This window comes from Cyprinus carpio, chromosome A1, assembly GCF_018340385.1.
Source record: "Cyprinus carpio isolate SPL01 chromosome A1, ASM1834038v1, whole genome shotgun sequence".
NCBI lineage: Eukaryota > Metazoa > Chordata > Actinopteri > Cypriniformes > Cyprinidae > Cyprinus > Cyprinus carpio.
Window position 1 is genome coordinate 8,383,767 of NC_056572.1, and position 16,542 is coordinate 8,400,308.

Below are 16,542 nucleotides of genomic sequence, written 5' to 3' on the forward strand. Positions count from 1 at the left end.
AATTGTTGATAAATGCAAAACAGTTTGAAATATTTTAAGATGTTTAGCTGGGGTGGATTGGGGGGCCGGGGTCATTCACTGAAGAGAATTTATTCTGCACTAATTAGGTCAACCATAGATTATGGATGTATAGCATATGGGTCTGTGTCCAAAACATTGCTGCATAAAGTAGAAATGATACAGTCACAGGCATTACGAATATGTTGTGGTGCTATCAGGTCTTCTGCCTTACAGGTAGAAATTAATGAAATGCCTCTTGATATCAGAAGAATAAAGCTAATGTTGAATTACTGGATATCAGTAAAGGGACATAATGAAACTCATCCAATTAAGAAAGTGTTGTTAAAATGTTGGGAACATGAATCTGCCGAGTTTAATAGTTTTGGATGGATTGCAAAAGAGGAAGCTCTATCGAGAGGGATCATAAATGTAGAACTGAGCCTGACAGTAGTGTCACCCATGTCACCGTGGCTCTTCTCTTTACCACTGGTAGATCTTCATTTCCAATAAAATTATTAATGCTAAAAATAGGGTGATAACTAGGATGCAATGGTTATGCAGTATCTTGAGCAGAATTATAGTTCAAAAATTACCGTTTTCACTGATGGATCTAAAGATCCAGAAACGGTGAGTTTCAGCAGCAGTATATATTCCACATTATCTAGTTAAAATTTGTAAAAGGATATCTGATCAAGTAGGAGTTTACACAACAGAGATGGCAGCAATATTGTTAGCTACCATGTGGATGGAGGATTCTCAACAAATGAATGTGGTGAAATGCTCAGATTCTTTCTCAGCATTATCAAGTCTAATTAGTGGGAGATCCTCAAGACAAGATATTCTATATGAAATTATTTTAAGTATGTACAGGGTAAATACATTAGGAAGATATGTTTCCTGTGGGTTCCAGCACATGTGGGAGTAGATGAGAAGGAAGTGAGGAAGTGGATCATCTAGCAAAGGAGGCGCTGAAATAAACTTATATAGAACTGAATATTCCACTTTGTAAAGACGAAGTTAAGGCTATAATTAGAACAGCTATAAAAGGCAAATTGTAAGTACAATGGAATGAGGAGGAAAGAGGTAGACATCTTTATCAGATTCAAAATAAAATTGGTATAATTCTGGTGGAAATTCTGGATAATTTTGGTGGAAAAGTTAAAAGAAACGGGGATTGGAAATATTACACTTAAACAAATGCTGAATAATGGCTTGGAAAGTATATAAAGCATTAATGAAATTGGGTTGGAGGTAACGCATTACAAGTAACGCAAGTTACGTAATCAGATTACTTTTTTTCAAGTAACTAGTAAAATAACACATAACTTTTCAATTTAGAAGGAAATATCTGAGTTACTTTTTCAAATAAGTAACGCTAGTTACTTTGTTTCCCATGTCTTGACTGACAGCTCTCATGTTGCCATGTAGAGAGAAATCGGAAGAAAGTGCAGAGGCGTTGTGTGCACTGTTATGTTACTGTAGTTCTAGACTAAATATGAACATTATTTACTCTTCTCATGGCACAAAAACAGATTCAGTATTCCTCAAAATGAATGAAAACAGTCAAATGCAAACTCATAATATTATATAAACCTGCAATAATTAAATGTTACTTAAGACAAATATCATTTGTGTTTAATCCCATTTTATTAACCAGTGTCTTTGCTGCTGACCTTCGATTATCTTATTCAACCATACTAATAAGAAAAATGACACATTTGTGTTTCATTTTTGTTATTGCTGCATAGTGTTGAAATTTCTTCTCCTGAGTCATAGTCTTCATGCAATTTGTTTGAGCTGTGCCCTCTGCTGTACAGACGTGAACATTTCCTTCCGTGTTACATTTCCTTATTCATTTCACTTTTGGTGTGAAAGTGCTATTACAATTGTAAAAGAATAACTTTTTTATATTAAAAACAAACAAGGCCTGCCCAGATTTAAAAAGTAACTCAAAAGTAATGTAACACATTACTTTCCATAAAAAGTAACTAAGTAATGTAATTACTTACTTTTTTAGGGAGTAACGCAATATTGTAATGCATTACTTTTAAAAGTAACTTTCCCCAACACTGGAAACATTTAAGAAAGGTGCATCTGTTTAAGTAGATTTAGAAGCAAATTTATTATTAGTGGTCCTTTTCCTTAAATGCTATTTTTTTTTTTTTTGAATTATATGTTTTTTTCGTCCTCAGCTTAGTCTTTCTTCCTGTTCCATCAATGAACCACACTCCAGCTCAGTAGGTGTCGGGAATTTACCTTTTTGTTTGTTTGCCAACCGCCATAAAAAGCCAGAAGAAGAAGATTTTGGAAAACATCCCACAGGTCTGTGTGAGTATTGTCAGGAGGAGGAATCAGTAGAACATGTACTGCCAAAAATATATTACAGAAAGAGAAATATTCAGAAGGACACCACAGGAGATAGCCTACTAGATGCAAAGCAAATACGCCAAACAGGAAATTATAATTCTTTAATTGTATTCTTGAAGGAAACTGGGTTAATAAATCTAATATAAAGTATAATTTTTATTTAATTTTTTTTTTAATTTTATAAAGTTCTGTTAGTCACTCTGGTCCACACTCCAGTATAGTAGGTGGCGGTAATGTCCCTTAACGTTGGATGCCACCCGCCATAGAAGAAGAAGATGATTTCGTCAGAGTCACGTGAGTCAGCTAAAGCGCCAAACTTTGAATGCTAGCGGTCGCTGACGGTTCATTCGATAAAACATGTAAGTTTTTCGACTGAGTTACAAAAAAAAAATCGAACGAAGTAAATGTTAAAGGTTTACTTACGAAACGCACACGATGCCAGCTGAGTTAGCCTGGTTTTAGAGGTCGTTTCCTCTTATCGTCTGTCATGTTTTGTAGGATGGAGCACGACATCCCTATAATCATTCTGAGCGATGACGATGATGATGATGAAGGTGACTTCTTCACGACCCACAATGATTCCTCTGTGATGATCGTTGAAAATGAGGGAAACGAAGCAGGTAGTCTGTTAAATACATATTTAAACATGACACTAACAAAACTGAAAGTTATCATGGTGAGCATTCACTCGTACCATAGACCCATAAACGATATATACAATACCATGTATTCTTGCATGTGCTGTAGTAGTAATGCCATAGTGTTTTTTATGACCATGTTAATAACATTTTTTCCTTCTTGTACAATGACAGTAACGTTACTTCAACTTTATTAACGTACCATGGTATGCAATAAACGATATGGTATATGAATACAGCAGTCCTTCACAAGCACTGTGTTCTGTTTCTCTTTGGTTTCTGTTGATCTCAGATGTATCAAAACATATTGAGGAGCTGGATGAAGACTTGGCCATCACATACTCCCAAACTGCAACAGTGCTTCCACACGCAAGATACGACTGCACCCTGGCATTCTGGTCAGTAAAACAGTGACTCCTTTCTTATGTAAAGGACTTGTTTTGTGTGTGAGTGGTTATGTGTCTTTATGCATTTGTTTTTTTTTTTCTAGTCGAGCAGAGCAGGACCTTTCAGGACCTCTAGAAGATAATGGAAAGCACTGTGATCAGTGTTTCTGCTATATCTGTGACAAACTGGCATCCGTGGTGAGATCACTGGCTTCTAACCTAAATCAGACTCTCATATCTGTCTAGGGTTTGCTTTTGTTGATGAAACTTATATGCAAATGTTATCTAATGACAAATCAGAAGGCGAAAAAGCTAATTACGTTTTTCATAGAAGAAGTGAATAATTTTTTGGGATATTGGAACCATTAGAATTATTACTTTTTTATTTTATTTTTATTGATTTATTTTTTGTGATCTAAATTGATTAAATTCAGCGGGGGAAAAAATGAAATTAAACTGTCAAGTAAATTCACATATAAAATCCAAGTCTGGCAGCAAAATTGTCAAATAAGATTTATATGTCTGATACAGGGTAGTATCTTACAACCAAAACATACCCCAGAGAGCTACAAAGATGAGCTTTAATTAAAGGATTAGTTCACTTCCAGAATAAACATTTCCTGATAATTTATTCACCCCTATGTCATCCAGGATGTTCATGTCTTTCTGTCTTCAGTCGAAAAGAAAAAGGTTTTTTAGAGAAAACATTCCAGGATTTTTTTTTTCTCAATGGGTTGAAGGTCCAAATTGCAGTTTCAGTGCATCTTCAAAGGGCTCTACACAATCCCAGCCAAGGAATAAGGTTCTTATCTAAAGAAACAATAAATGAAAATAAGATATGTATATACTTTTTAACCACAAATGCATGTAAAAGTGTAAAATATCTTTTAGGTTTTTAAAGATTTAAACATCCAGGATACGTACACAGACAGACCATTTTAAACAATAAACTGATACAAAGACATATAAATATGTGTCTTTTCCCTGTTGGTCGCTGTTGAATTCCACTACATGGAAAAAAAATCCTGGAATGTTTTCCTCAAAACATTTTCTTTTTGACTGAAGACGGGTGAGTAAATTATCAGGGAATTTTAATTCTGGAATGAGCTAATACTTTAAACCGGTATTAAACTGTATATGTTTATTTATCATGGAACAAAGACTTTGAAAGTTCATTGGATATACCATTGAACAGATAATTATAAGGCATCCTACTTTTATCTTATATCTACACTTCCCGGGTCATCTTCATCCGCACTGGTCTTCCTCAACATTCCACAATATGCTTACCTTATGTACTTGAGTAATTTTTAATTGGAAACATTTTATTTGACTAGACTGTACTTGAGTAATTTTCAGTAACTACGCAGAGTGGAACTGAGAAAGCATGAGCAGAATCCTGTCTCCAGCCTAAGTAGTTGTAGGTAGATTATTCAAATAAGCTGTTATGTTACTTATATTTTATAAGATGATTTTTTGGATAACAAAGGTGCCTTTAATTTATTGAAAATGAATCTAACTAATTTTTGACCAAAAATTCTGGGCTGCCTTTTGCCTTCCAGGCAGTATCGACCTAGGGGTGTCAAACCCCCTGGCCCCCGGAGCAGAGTTTACTGCTCCAAACATACCGGATAGTTTTTCAAATAAGCCTGAAGGACTTGTTACAATCACAGCTGTTTATTCATTGTGCAAACCTTGGGCTCCATAATCGACCTTTCGGTAAGCCCCGCCCCCCTTAGTTTTTGGAACTCGACAACAGGACCACAAGGTTTCAAGACGCAAACCTTGTCCATATATCTTTTTGATAAATTTTGGACACAGGACCACAATTCAAGTGGGACTTAAATATGCCATGAAAGGATATATAAAATATGTAGCGAGGTTTACAGATCACAGTGCAAGCGGGAGAAGCCTCATATTACGTTCATCATGATCACAGATAACAACATCAAGGATCAACACTGTTTATGTATTGCAGGGTACAATTAAATGAATTTACATTTAACCAGTTTAATATGAAGAGACAGTGAATTGTAGACCTTAGTTTATGTGTTTTTGCCCTACACTGTACAAGATGCGAGAACAGTCCGCTATTTAGGGACTCCCTAACTTTAACGTTAGCTAGTTTTAGCCAGAGATACCTTGCTAAAGCACAAGATGACATTAACGTTCTGCTTGAACAGATAAAATTTGTAACTTATTGAGAATATGACGACCAGAAAACGAACGTTTTTGTCTTCATTGAGATTGGTAGTGAATGCTTTGGGACATTTTGCTACAATTTGTTTGGGTTTAGGAAATAAAATAAAATAAAATTTCCATTGCCTATCCTCTCAGGATATCTGGAATCAGTGTTACAAGTACCCCAGCCAAAACGTTTTTTTTTTTTATTTTTTTTAGCATAAACCCCATAAAACGATGCAAGCTTTGGATCTTCCAGTGTTTCTCTGTAGCGCTGAAACCTAAAGATGTCCTAGTTCCGCTCCCTGTGCAACTGATACTCAACTGCCATTGGCTCCTCTGCGTTAGAGGGAAGGGGCTTACCAATAGTTCAGTTGAGTTTGACACCCCTGTCCTAGACTCTTCCCAGGCCTACTGTCCTTGAATACAGAAAGAAACATTATTCACACAGCATTTGCAGCTGTTTCTCAAAACATTTGCAGATTAAACTTGAAACATGAGACAGAAGAGAGATAAAAAAGAACATTATAACTGAGTCTTCTACCAAGATTGTGATCTAATGAGGGGGCCTTTGCTCAGTAGTTATCTGAGGCCTTGCATTTGAGTGCCTCCAGACATCATCTCCATGCTTATCAGTCAAAATTTAACTCTTACATGTACGGCATGACCTCCATTGGGCCGCAAACTTCTTGAAACCTTCAGTTCATCCCCTTGCAGTTAACATTCTCTATGAGCATTTTTTTTTTCGTCTTCCTCCACTGATTCCTGTCAAAAGCAATATCTAATTTTGAGCTACACGCAATAAAAGTGAAAAATGTTGAATTTGTGGTTTTCACAAAAATTTGTTCATTAAGCCCTTGTCTAGCAAACCCAATGCTCCAAATAGTAATTAAACATCTAAAATTATCTTTATTTGAATGTTTTATGAGAGGAGTACCTTTTCTCTGCTCGCTTCCTGGCTGACCCGCATAAAGGCGCTTCCAACAACGCGTGATCCTGATAAATATACACAATTACAGTATATAAGTATTCACACAAACATAATCTGTTATGTCTTAAGTTAACATTTGGGGAACTGTTGGGGAAAAGCATCTGATGTGTAACATTTATATTTGATCCGTGGATCAGAGTAGGCCTTAATATAGGCCTACAGACCTCATGTTAATCTAAGAATAAAAGAAAAGAGGGAATCACTTTCTGCTCTTGATTGAACTGCTTTTGTAGTTTTAATAACCAGTTTATTTGAAATGAACACACTACAAAGGGATTTTAATATTTGATTATATGTTTCTCTTACTTTAAAGAGCAGGTCATATGGGTTTTTGAAAAATATTTTTTTGCAGTTTGTAACGTAGCTATCCTTCAATCTAAACCGTCTGCAAATAAGTTCATTATAAATATATTGTCTCTCAAAAGAAAGTCAACTCTGAGCCACCTTAACAACTTTCCCCCAAAGTTTTTTTTTTTTTTTTTTTTCCCAAAATATACATAATTTATACATAATATACATAATTCTTCACATGGTGTTTTGATGAGTCCTGGATTGTGATAATTTTCCATCTTTACTGATTTAACACACATCAGGCTAAAAACATGCCCTCTTTTGTTTTTGTTTAAAAGTGTGAGTTTTGGACCATCCCTGGGATTTGCCATTGTAATGCCCATAAGCACAGTGTCTACTGGAAGGCCCTCCGTGATAAGAGTCTGATGGGATTTCTGCATGAGCTGAACTTCACCTTTGACCCACTGGATATGGATTCAGACCTACGACATGCAGGTATGTTCTCTGACTTGACTCATTTGCAGATTTATTGTCTTTTAGGTCCTTTGCTAATCTTTGAATTGATTGTGTTTATGCGGTAGAAACTTCACTGCAGAAATTTGCTGGAAGTTTGGCAATGAAGTATGCTACTTTTTTGTTGGGGTTTGAGGATCCAAGCTATTCAACGAGCTGTCGGTGCACCTGTCACCGCAACATTAACAGCACAACACCGTGTCAAACCATCGGATGTAATGGATGCTATAAACATCACATTAAGATTCTGGATTATGAGTGAGTGATTCTCCTTTTATATTATTTTCCAATTTAGTAAATTTGTATTTATTTTGTATGTTGAATTATAAAATTTAATAAACCAAATTTTGAAGAAAAAAATTATAGCTTAATTTGGAAATTGTCAGCTTGTTTAATTTAAATTATGTAGGTGGAATTAAGGAAATTGGTTTAAGGATTGTATTTTCGGTAAGAAATAAACATGTTTTAAATTTAGTGTTATAGTAGCAAGATTTTAGGTATGATCAATAATAATAGTGTTTCTTTGCAAACACCAATAATTATAATCAAAATCTGTAATCAATGCATAAAACTTGAGTGCTTGCCATGTTAAAATTTTTCTTTTTGACTCTTGCAGTTACACTGTTGTGAGTCAACATATCAAAATGTTTTTGAATGAAGCGAAGAAAGAGAATCCAAAGGCTTGTGTTGTGATGCTGTTAGGGGCTATTAAGCTTTTCGTCACCCACACGACTCCTGGGTAATATATTTTACACTCTTGCACATTTTGATCCCTTTTTTTGCAATGTAATGTATAATTACAGCTCTTAGTGTATTATATCTCCTTTGCAGAAATATACATGCTGCTAACATTGTATCTGAAACTGTGTCAATGCTCCTGTGGAGGTAATGGTACAAACTAAAGTTCTTTTCTGTTTACTTTGAGTTTGCTTTTTCTGTGTCTTAAACTATGTTTGTCTTCCAGATTTATGACAAAGGTGTGGATGCTTTTAGTTGCCTTTAATTTTTCCAGCTCTTTTATAAAGCAGCTGGAGTCCTTCTACCAGAAGCTTCCTCTGCCTTCAAACTGCACATTGCCAAAAAGGTAACACCACATACGTGCTGTTTTTTTTTTTTTTTTTTTTTTAAAGAATTTGCTTGCTAATACAGTAATTGTTTAGTTGTGGTCTGCTGTTGATTAAATAATGATTGAATTTGTCTTTTCGTTGGCTGCAGTCTGAGTGTGCTACCTTGGGATGATCCCTTGCTCTCTGCTGTGATGAAAGGTCAAAACATCACTGGAGAGAGGCAGGGCAAAGGTCGGAGGCATAAAGTCTTATGTGAACCTCTGGTCGTGATTCAAGCGAGAGTCTGTAAACTTCAACAGCAAAACAAGTAATGCCCCTTCCTTAATGTACTTTTTATGCTTTGTTTACTGTTTATTAAAACCCTCTTCATTTACTTGAATGATATGTGCAATAAATCGTATAGGCCTGCAAAGTTTTTGCACACAAAGCTCAGCAGCTGTTGAATTCAAATATCGGTCATCCACGTCATTCAGGTTCTATGCATATTTAAAGAAAAAAGTTTTTTTTTTTTTTCATTACTTGGAGTATTTTAAATAATGTTGCAACAACCAATAATACTTTAGCAATGTTTAAAACATTCTACCCTATTTAAATCCATTCCAGGGGTTTTTCCTTTATAAAAAGCACAGAGCTTTGACCTTGCTGTAGCCCTTGCCAACTCTAATAAAATTATAATCTACCCTATTTAAAATGTTTGTTAGGTACCGTGAGCTGGCTCGATATCTCAAAGTTGTCAAAAGCATCAATAATCCCACGTGAGTTCCATCTGTGTATTATGAACATACATTGTTATATATGCAGATTATTATTGTTACTATTTATGGTACTGTCTGTCTGGGATTTAGGCTGCAGAGAATGAAAGACTTGGTTCCCCTCTACCTGTGTAAGGTAAATTGAAATGAAGCCTTTTCCTTCGGTGCTTTCTACATTAACACAATTTTAAATTATATTCTCATTTTTAGAATTTTTTTGAGATATTTTACAATTAACACAATTCATGGTTATTTTACTCGCCCTCACTCATCCCCTGCAGTGAATGGGTGCAGTCAGAATGAAGTCCAAAAAACTCATAAAAGCATCACAGTAATCCACAAATTATCCACATGACTCCAGCCATCAATTACCCTCATTAAGCTTTAATAAAGTTCAAGATGGTTTTAACTTTTAAACTGTTGCAGTCAGAGCAATTTGGTTAATTTACTCGCCCTCACTCATCCCCTGCAGTGAATGGGTGCAGTCAGAATCTAAAGCCATCTTGTCTGAATTTGTCTGTTGAGTTTGATGTGAGCGGACAACAGGAGATGAACTGGAGGAAGAGTTTTTATGGTTTATGAACTCCTATTTTTGACCAGAAGCGATGGTTTAAAGTTAAAACGTGTTTGTTGAGTTTTTTTTTTGGTTTATGAGCTTGTATTTTTTTGCTTCATAAGACGTTAATTAATTAACTGAAGTCGTGTGGATTGTGAAGTTTTTGTCACTATCTTTTGATAACACCCATTCACTGCAGAAAATCAATGGGTGAGAAAGTGATGTAGTGCTGAATTTCTACAAACTTGTTGTGATTAAGAAACAAACTCATTTATATCCTGGATGTCCTGAAGGTAAGTACGTTTTCAGCAAATTTTCACTTTTGAGTAAGCCATGAAGTCATGTCTCTCTGGGGTCTTCTAACTTGCAAGGGATTCATGGCCAGTAGGCAAGGACCCGTTTCCTAAAGTATAAACCTGTATGTTTGTGTGTTTAGGATGGTGACTACACTGGTGCAGTCTGCCATATGTTATCACCGATGCCCGGTGCCATGTGCCTGGCCTCCCGTCTCACACCTCAACAGTTCAGAGCTTATCTCAGAATTCTCACGTCAGGCCACGCCCCTGATGTAGCACAAGAATTTGATACAGGAAATGGCAATATGATCATACCTGACCCTTTACTGAGCACTAAGTGGACACCCATCGAAGGTAGAGAATTGACAGTATTCTTATCCTCTTGACAGAAACATACACAGAAAGAAAATGCCTGTTTTTTCAGTCTTTTTTAATCCTATTCAATGAGGAAAAATAATTTATACATTGCACACTCGTTTCTCATGTCAGCAGAATTTCAGAATTTACAATTCTGCTGATTTGCAGCTTGACAGCTGCTGATCACATAACTTTCAGATGAAAGTGATTTTCATGAGCAGTAGCATTCAGACGGAATGCTTTATATGCGATGTGTTTCTGTGCTTTCATTAAAGGTTCAAATTCATTCAAGATGATGGAGGTACTGAAGTTTGCACTGAGGGTTCTGGACTGTAACAGCATTGTTTTTGCTAATGTAGGTAAAACGGTATATAATGTAATTTTGTGTAACTTATTATTTTATGTGCAAATGTTCAGGTTTTTTTTATTTATTTATTTATTTTTTTGGACATACTTGAGTGATTTTAATACTTTTACCATACAATTTTATTTATATATCGCTAGCTACCAAAATATACTTGGCATTTATTATCCAAAAACATTTTGTCAAACACCAGTTAGATGCTGCCTGTCATAAAAACATCATTATTTTCATTATCATTAACTTTTCATTATCATTAACTCTTCATTATGTCTGTTGGCTTAGTTAGGCTTAGTGCTCACTTGCAACTAGAGTGTGCAGTAAGTGCTCTTTTAAGGTCTGCCATCTTTTATAATGGATGTCTTTGTATGTTTGTAGTCAGAAACGTGGGTTTATCTGCTCAGCGTTGTCAGTTCCAGTTTTACTTCTCCAGATGGTATTCCTATTGGTGCATTCTATCCAGAGCCTGACATCACCTATCAAACGGTGAGAAGAGTGTTTATTTAGTGTCTGTCTGGATGGGGAGAGGGTTGGAAAACCTAATGAGACGTTTTGATGGAGACTGATAGTTGTTTGTTTCTGCTCAGGAGACCAGAGACGCTGCCAGTGCAATTCTTGAGGAGCTGACGACGACTTCCCGTATACAGATCCCCAAAACCTTTGAGAGTGTGAGTTTTAATCAAATCTTTGCATTTTTTTTTTTTTTATTATTATTATTATTTTTTTGTCTAAACCTTTGATTATTGGTGATTGGAATTTGTGGGAAATGGCAATATCTATGAAAGCAGGGTGTATGATGCCCAATATTATTCCAGTATGTGTGTGTGTTGTATTTTATATATTATCGTAAAAAAGAGAACTTGATGGAAAATGTTCTTAATTTTAATAAATGGAACAATAGTTACATTGTTCATGTAAAAATACAAAATAGAATTGTTTTAGTTAGTTTTTTTTCTTGATGGGGTAAGTAATGTTTATTTCACCTGAAAAATGTCAACATTAAGAGACTTCGCCACCTCATTTCAGAACATCATTGCATGTCATATGTGTGCATGTATATAATGATAGCAAATTAAATGCACAATTGTTTTTTTATATATGCCTGACATAGTTTAAATAATACTTGTTCAGATATTATTCATAGTTTTTGATTATTGGTGCAGCATGTAATGATGTTTTACATTCTTCCCATTAGGGTTATCCTGACCAGGCTAGACTGCTGTTGGCCACTCAGGCTTTGGTGCTGCGCATTTTCCACTCAAAGTTCAGGCCCATCCTCAGCGTCATCATGTCTTTCAGGGTGCTTATTTTCTCTAGTTTTTAGTCAACACGGGCAAGTTCAGGCCTTCCATGTACAGCTAAAAACAAAAATAAGAAATGCTGAAGTGTTAGTATTGTATAATCCCATGTTAAATTCAGTAGTCCTGATTTTGTGCAGGCTCTTTTGCTTTTAGTTCAACTTCTGGGCACTCCGTTGGTTCTTCTACAGTCTGCTGGTGAGGCCAGAAGTGCTGCACTACCTCCTTTGCTGTCTTCTGGAGGAACTGTCTGATAAGCGATACCAACTCCTACAGAGGTAAGGATGTGTGCTCTGCTCGCACACATTCACCAAAACAAAGACCTTCATGTTAAGCGTGTATGTGCTTTATATCCACTTCAGAAAATGGACTGAAACCGAACATTCCCTGGTTGCGTACTTTCTCTGCATGTACTTCTGGGAAAACAGTGTTGTCCTGGACCTGAACACCTATCCCACCAATAGCCTGCTTGCCACTTGGAATGAGTAAGCAGCAGCAGTACATCACTATAGTATAGTCATATGTCATGTCATGTCATTCATGCTCTTTATTACATAATCATCTAGATATCCATTACATATTTCAGCACAGAGTGTGATAGATGCATGAATATTAAGAGGCGATTTCTAATGTGATGTTAGATTGCACTGGATGTTTTGGATATTCCTGGTTTATTTTGTCCAATGGGATATAAAAAGGACAATTGGGGATAAAACAGGAATGCCACTATAAAACAATTCAGCAATTTAATAATTTGGTAAAATGAAGTGTATATTATGAAAATGAATGTCAACAATTTGCAAATGCACTCTATTTGATTTCAGATCACACAACCCTTGGCAACTAAGCTTGAAACTGTATCTTGAATGCAATGTAAGAATCTTTTCCATTAATTTGTGTCTTGGTTAAATATAAACTTGCAAAGATATATTTGATTTAATCTTTAACTTGTTTTTAATGTGAGCTACCTTTCTCTCTCTTGCAGGAGGCCAAACTTACTCCAGAAAAACGTAAAATCCTGCATCTAATCCAGCAGCAAGAAAAAATGGGTCTGACCAGCATCCCGTTTTAAAAACAAATTGTTTTAATGTACATACAGAGTGGATTTAATGTTTTCAAAGAGTATAAGTGTCAGTTTTGTTTTTTTTTCTTCTTTTTTTTGTTTATTATCCAGACCTTTGTTTTTCTCGTCTGGGAATTGACCAGTATTTTGCAACATTATGCGCAATTACAGGACTATGATCAATATCTGGAAGATGTTAAATACAGTTATATTCAGCAATAGAACAATATACAATTCTTTGAGCATCAGCCGTAATGTAAATAAATGACAGTTTCAAATGCAACACTGATATGAAGCTGTTCAATTTTGCTTTGTTGAAGATCATTTAAAGTTGTAAACTGCTATTTCTTTGGAATCTTTGCACAAGAGATAGACTACAATATTACTGTAATTATTCACTTCAACTTCCTTCGTCAACAAAATATCAAAGCATGCAGAAAGTGTAAATATACTGTTATTGCTGGGCAAAAGCAATTTTTCATTTGACGGCAATAAAATATAAGCATAACTATGGTACAGTACACAAATTGTTGGCAATTGTTACAAAAAGTTTGTGTAAATAACTTTCAGAGTTTAAAAACAGTTTGTGGTGTAGCTGAATCTGAGGAGATTGGGTAGAACCTCCATGAAGTGCATTTTGATGAGTTCAGATAAATAGTTGAGGATTTTCTTATCATCTCTGTGAAATTCGTACTGTGTCCATGTACTTTCCCCAGGCTTTCTAGGTGTATGGCAACCATGTGAAAATGTTAAAAGGAATGCTCTGGTGACAAGCTTGCTTTGCACACTTTGAGCAAACATGAAGTAGGTGTTTCCACGTTTAAAGTGGCTCCTTGGTTCCACCAGCAGGTTGATAAGAGTACCACTGTAGATAGGGCAGTGTCTTTTGATCCACATCTAGGATGCTGAGATATCGGCAATAGGTCCAGGCAGTGAGGCAAATTTGTGCGAGTCAAACAGCACATTCTGAGTTAAAAAAAAAAAAAAAAAAACTCAGGATGGCTTCAACTTAACTGTCTGTAATGGTTTTATTTTAATGATAGCTGTTAAATATGAGTTCCAGATTCCAGTTTTTATTTTATTTTTAAAGGGGTGCTATTATGCTTTTTCACTTTCAACTTTAGTTAGTCTGTAATGTTGCTGTTTGAGCATAAAAAAGGTATGCAAAGTTACAAAGCTCAAAGTACAATTCAAAAGGAGATATTTTATTTAATTAAATATCCCCTAGAAATAATTTATCATGATAATAATTTGGTTATGAAAATATTTTCTGGGATTTGTGATATCACAAAGATACTAGAGAAGACAACGAATGTTATCACTATGTTGGAGACATTCTAGCTTTCCCAAGACCGATGAGTTTAGAGTGGTTACAATCATCCGGGTTTAAATCGTGCTCAAATTGATTTTATTTTGATGCTATATTTAAACTGAAGCTAGCGGCATGCGGCTATGGTACGAAGAAGGACATTTGCTGACCAGGCGCCGAGTGTTGTCAAACAATCACCACACACACTGGCCCAGCTAACCACTCACAGCACATCTCGTATTCCAGAAGGCAGGCCTTCATTTGATAAAGGAAATATTCCAGTTCTTTAGGTAGTATGGATTATTTTGTGCTAAGCACCTTAATGCTGTTTTCACTGCTAGTCCGTCTTGTAGGTATCCTTCCTTGCCTTAGACCCTCCAGTGCAGCTGTAGTGGACAAAGGTGGAGGTCTTTGCAGTGCTGTTTGAATCCTGGGATCTGAAGGACTTCTCTGTCCCTAAGACCTCAATACTATCTCCACTACTAATACTGGTCTTCATCAAAGCTGAAACATTCCACATTTTCTAGGCAATGCGAATCTGAAACAACTCCCCCATTTTCCATTTCAGTCTCTACTGGGGATGTGTTGGATATAAGGCGCAGGTTATCCTCAGAAGGGGTATTTAAAGTGCTGGGTACGGCTGGAAATTGGCTACGTCCACCCAACTCTAGTTTGACTAGCACCATTTCATCACAGGAGGCATGTTCAATTAAATTCAAGTTTATTTGTATAGCGCTTTTTACGATACAAATCGTTGCAAAGCAACTTTACAGAAAATTAAGTTTCTACAATATTTAGCTTATTAGTGGTGACTGTCAGTTTAAGATAGTGACGGTGACCATGACGTGACATACAGCCAAGTATGGTGACCCATACTCGGAATTCGTGCTCTGCATTTAACCCATCCAAAGTGCGCACGCACGCATGTACGCACACACACAGACACACACACACCCGGAGCAGTGGGCAGCCATTTATGCTGTGGCGTCCGGGGAGCAGTTGGGGGTTCGGTGCCTTGCTCAAGGGCACCTCATTCGTGGTATTGCCGGCCCAAGACTCGAACCCACAACCTTAGTGTTAGGAGTGAAAAAAACCTTCTTTAGTGGACTTTGCTATCCTAGGTACTACCAAAAGTCCAGCGTTTTGTGACCTTAGGGAGCGTGATGGATTGTAGTGTGGTAGAAGACTAGTTAGGTACGCAGGAGCTAAACCATTAAGGGCCTTATATGTGAGTAATAATATTTTGTAACTGATATGGAACTTATTAGGTAGCCAGTGCAGAGAGTAGAGACCGTAGAATTGGGGTAATATGATCATATTTTCTTGACCTGGTAAGGACTCTGGCCACTGCATTTTGGATTACATATGACTCAAGACTGGCAGGTTCACTTAGAATTGAAGGTGCAGGAAGAAAGGAGGGTTTTCGGACTGAATGTTGACTGGCTTTTCCAATCTGTAATCCTCTTCCAAGTCTGCTTCCTCTTCCAAGTCACATGGATCCTCAAATAAGAAATTGCTTGATTTGAGGTTGCGAAGGTGATTACGGCAGAGTTGTTGTGAGTAGAGATGGCAGGCATCTCCTCTGAACGTCCTGTCAGTGGAGTACAGTTGCTGTAGCGTCTGATGGTGGAACTAGTCATCACACTCCTTGAGAGTTTTAAGTCACTTGTCAATTCGGCAAGATGAAGTAGAGTTAATCAGCTGCAGAGCGGGTGTGTGAGGGTGTGTTTGTGCAAGAAAAAAAACATATTCTAGTATTGGCCCAGCAAGCTGACCATGCCTTAAATCATCCAGGTCAAACTCGAAACAATGAGAGAGGTCATCTGGTTCATAAGAAGAGTATTCAGAGTCTCTAAGCTACCTGGATGGGTAGCAGGAGACCTGTTTTAGAAGTCTTTTGTATTGCTGAATGGATTTTTCTACACAGGGCAGTTCCTCACCTTTGTTAGCCAATGGCATTGGGCAAGATCCTTTATCCTGCTTGCCCTCCCTTTGCTCTCCAAATCGTTCATCTCTATCATGTGTAATACATGATCTATTACCTTTTTCAAACTCTACTTCTGCCTTTCTTGAAATCCCACACCTGTATTTCTCTTGTAATTTCATTTCATCTTTG

At 36.5% G+C, this 16,542-nt stretch overlaps 1 protein-coding gene across 2 annotated transcripts; it reads left to right on the forward strand.

The window, feature by feature from the left end:
• The first annotated feature begins 2,568 nt into the window (after positions 1-2,568).
• On the forward strand, positions 2,569-13,638 carry LOC109086893. Of its 2 annotated transcripts, XM_042737908.1 has the most exons (21): positions 2,570-2,726; positions 2,866-2,987; positions 3,298-3,403; positions 3,496-3,589; positions 7,193-7,349; positions 7,436-7,625; positions 7,984-8,106; positions 8,199-8,252; positions 8,332-8,451; positions 8,583-8,741; positions 9,136-9,189; positions 9,280-9,322; positions 10,179-10,392; positions 10,671-10,750; positions 11,135-11,242; positions 11,344-11,424; positions 11,952-12,056; positions 12,211-12,332; positions 12,417-12,539; positions 12,879-12,927; positions 13,040-13,638. In XM_042737908.1, coding segments are annotated over exons 1-21 (2,193 nt in total). In that variant the 5' UTR covers positions 2,570-2,724; the 3' UTR covers positions 13,127-13,638. The 2 variants fall into 2 exon arrangements, with proteins under 2 accessions (XP_042593901.1, XP_042593842.1); XM_042737967.1 differs by lacking the exons at positions 12,879-12,927; positions 13,040-13,638 and having other exon boundaries at positions 2,569-2,726; positions 12,195-12,332.
• The last annotated feature ends 2,904 nt before the right edge of the window (positions 13,639-16,542 follow it).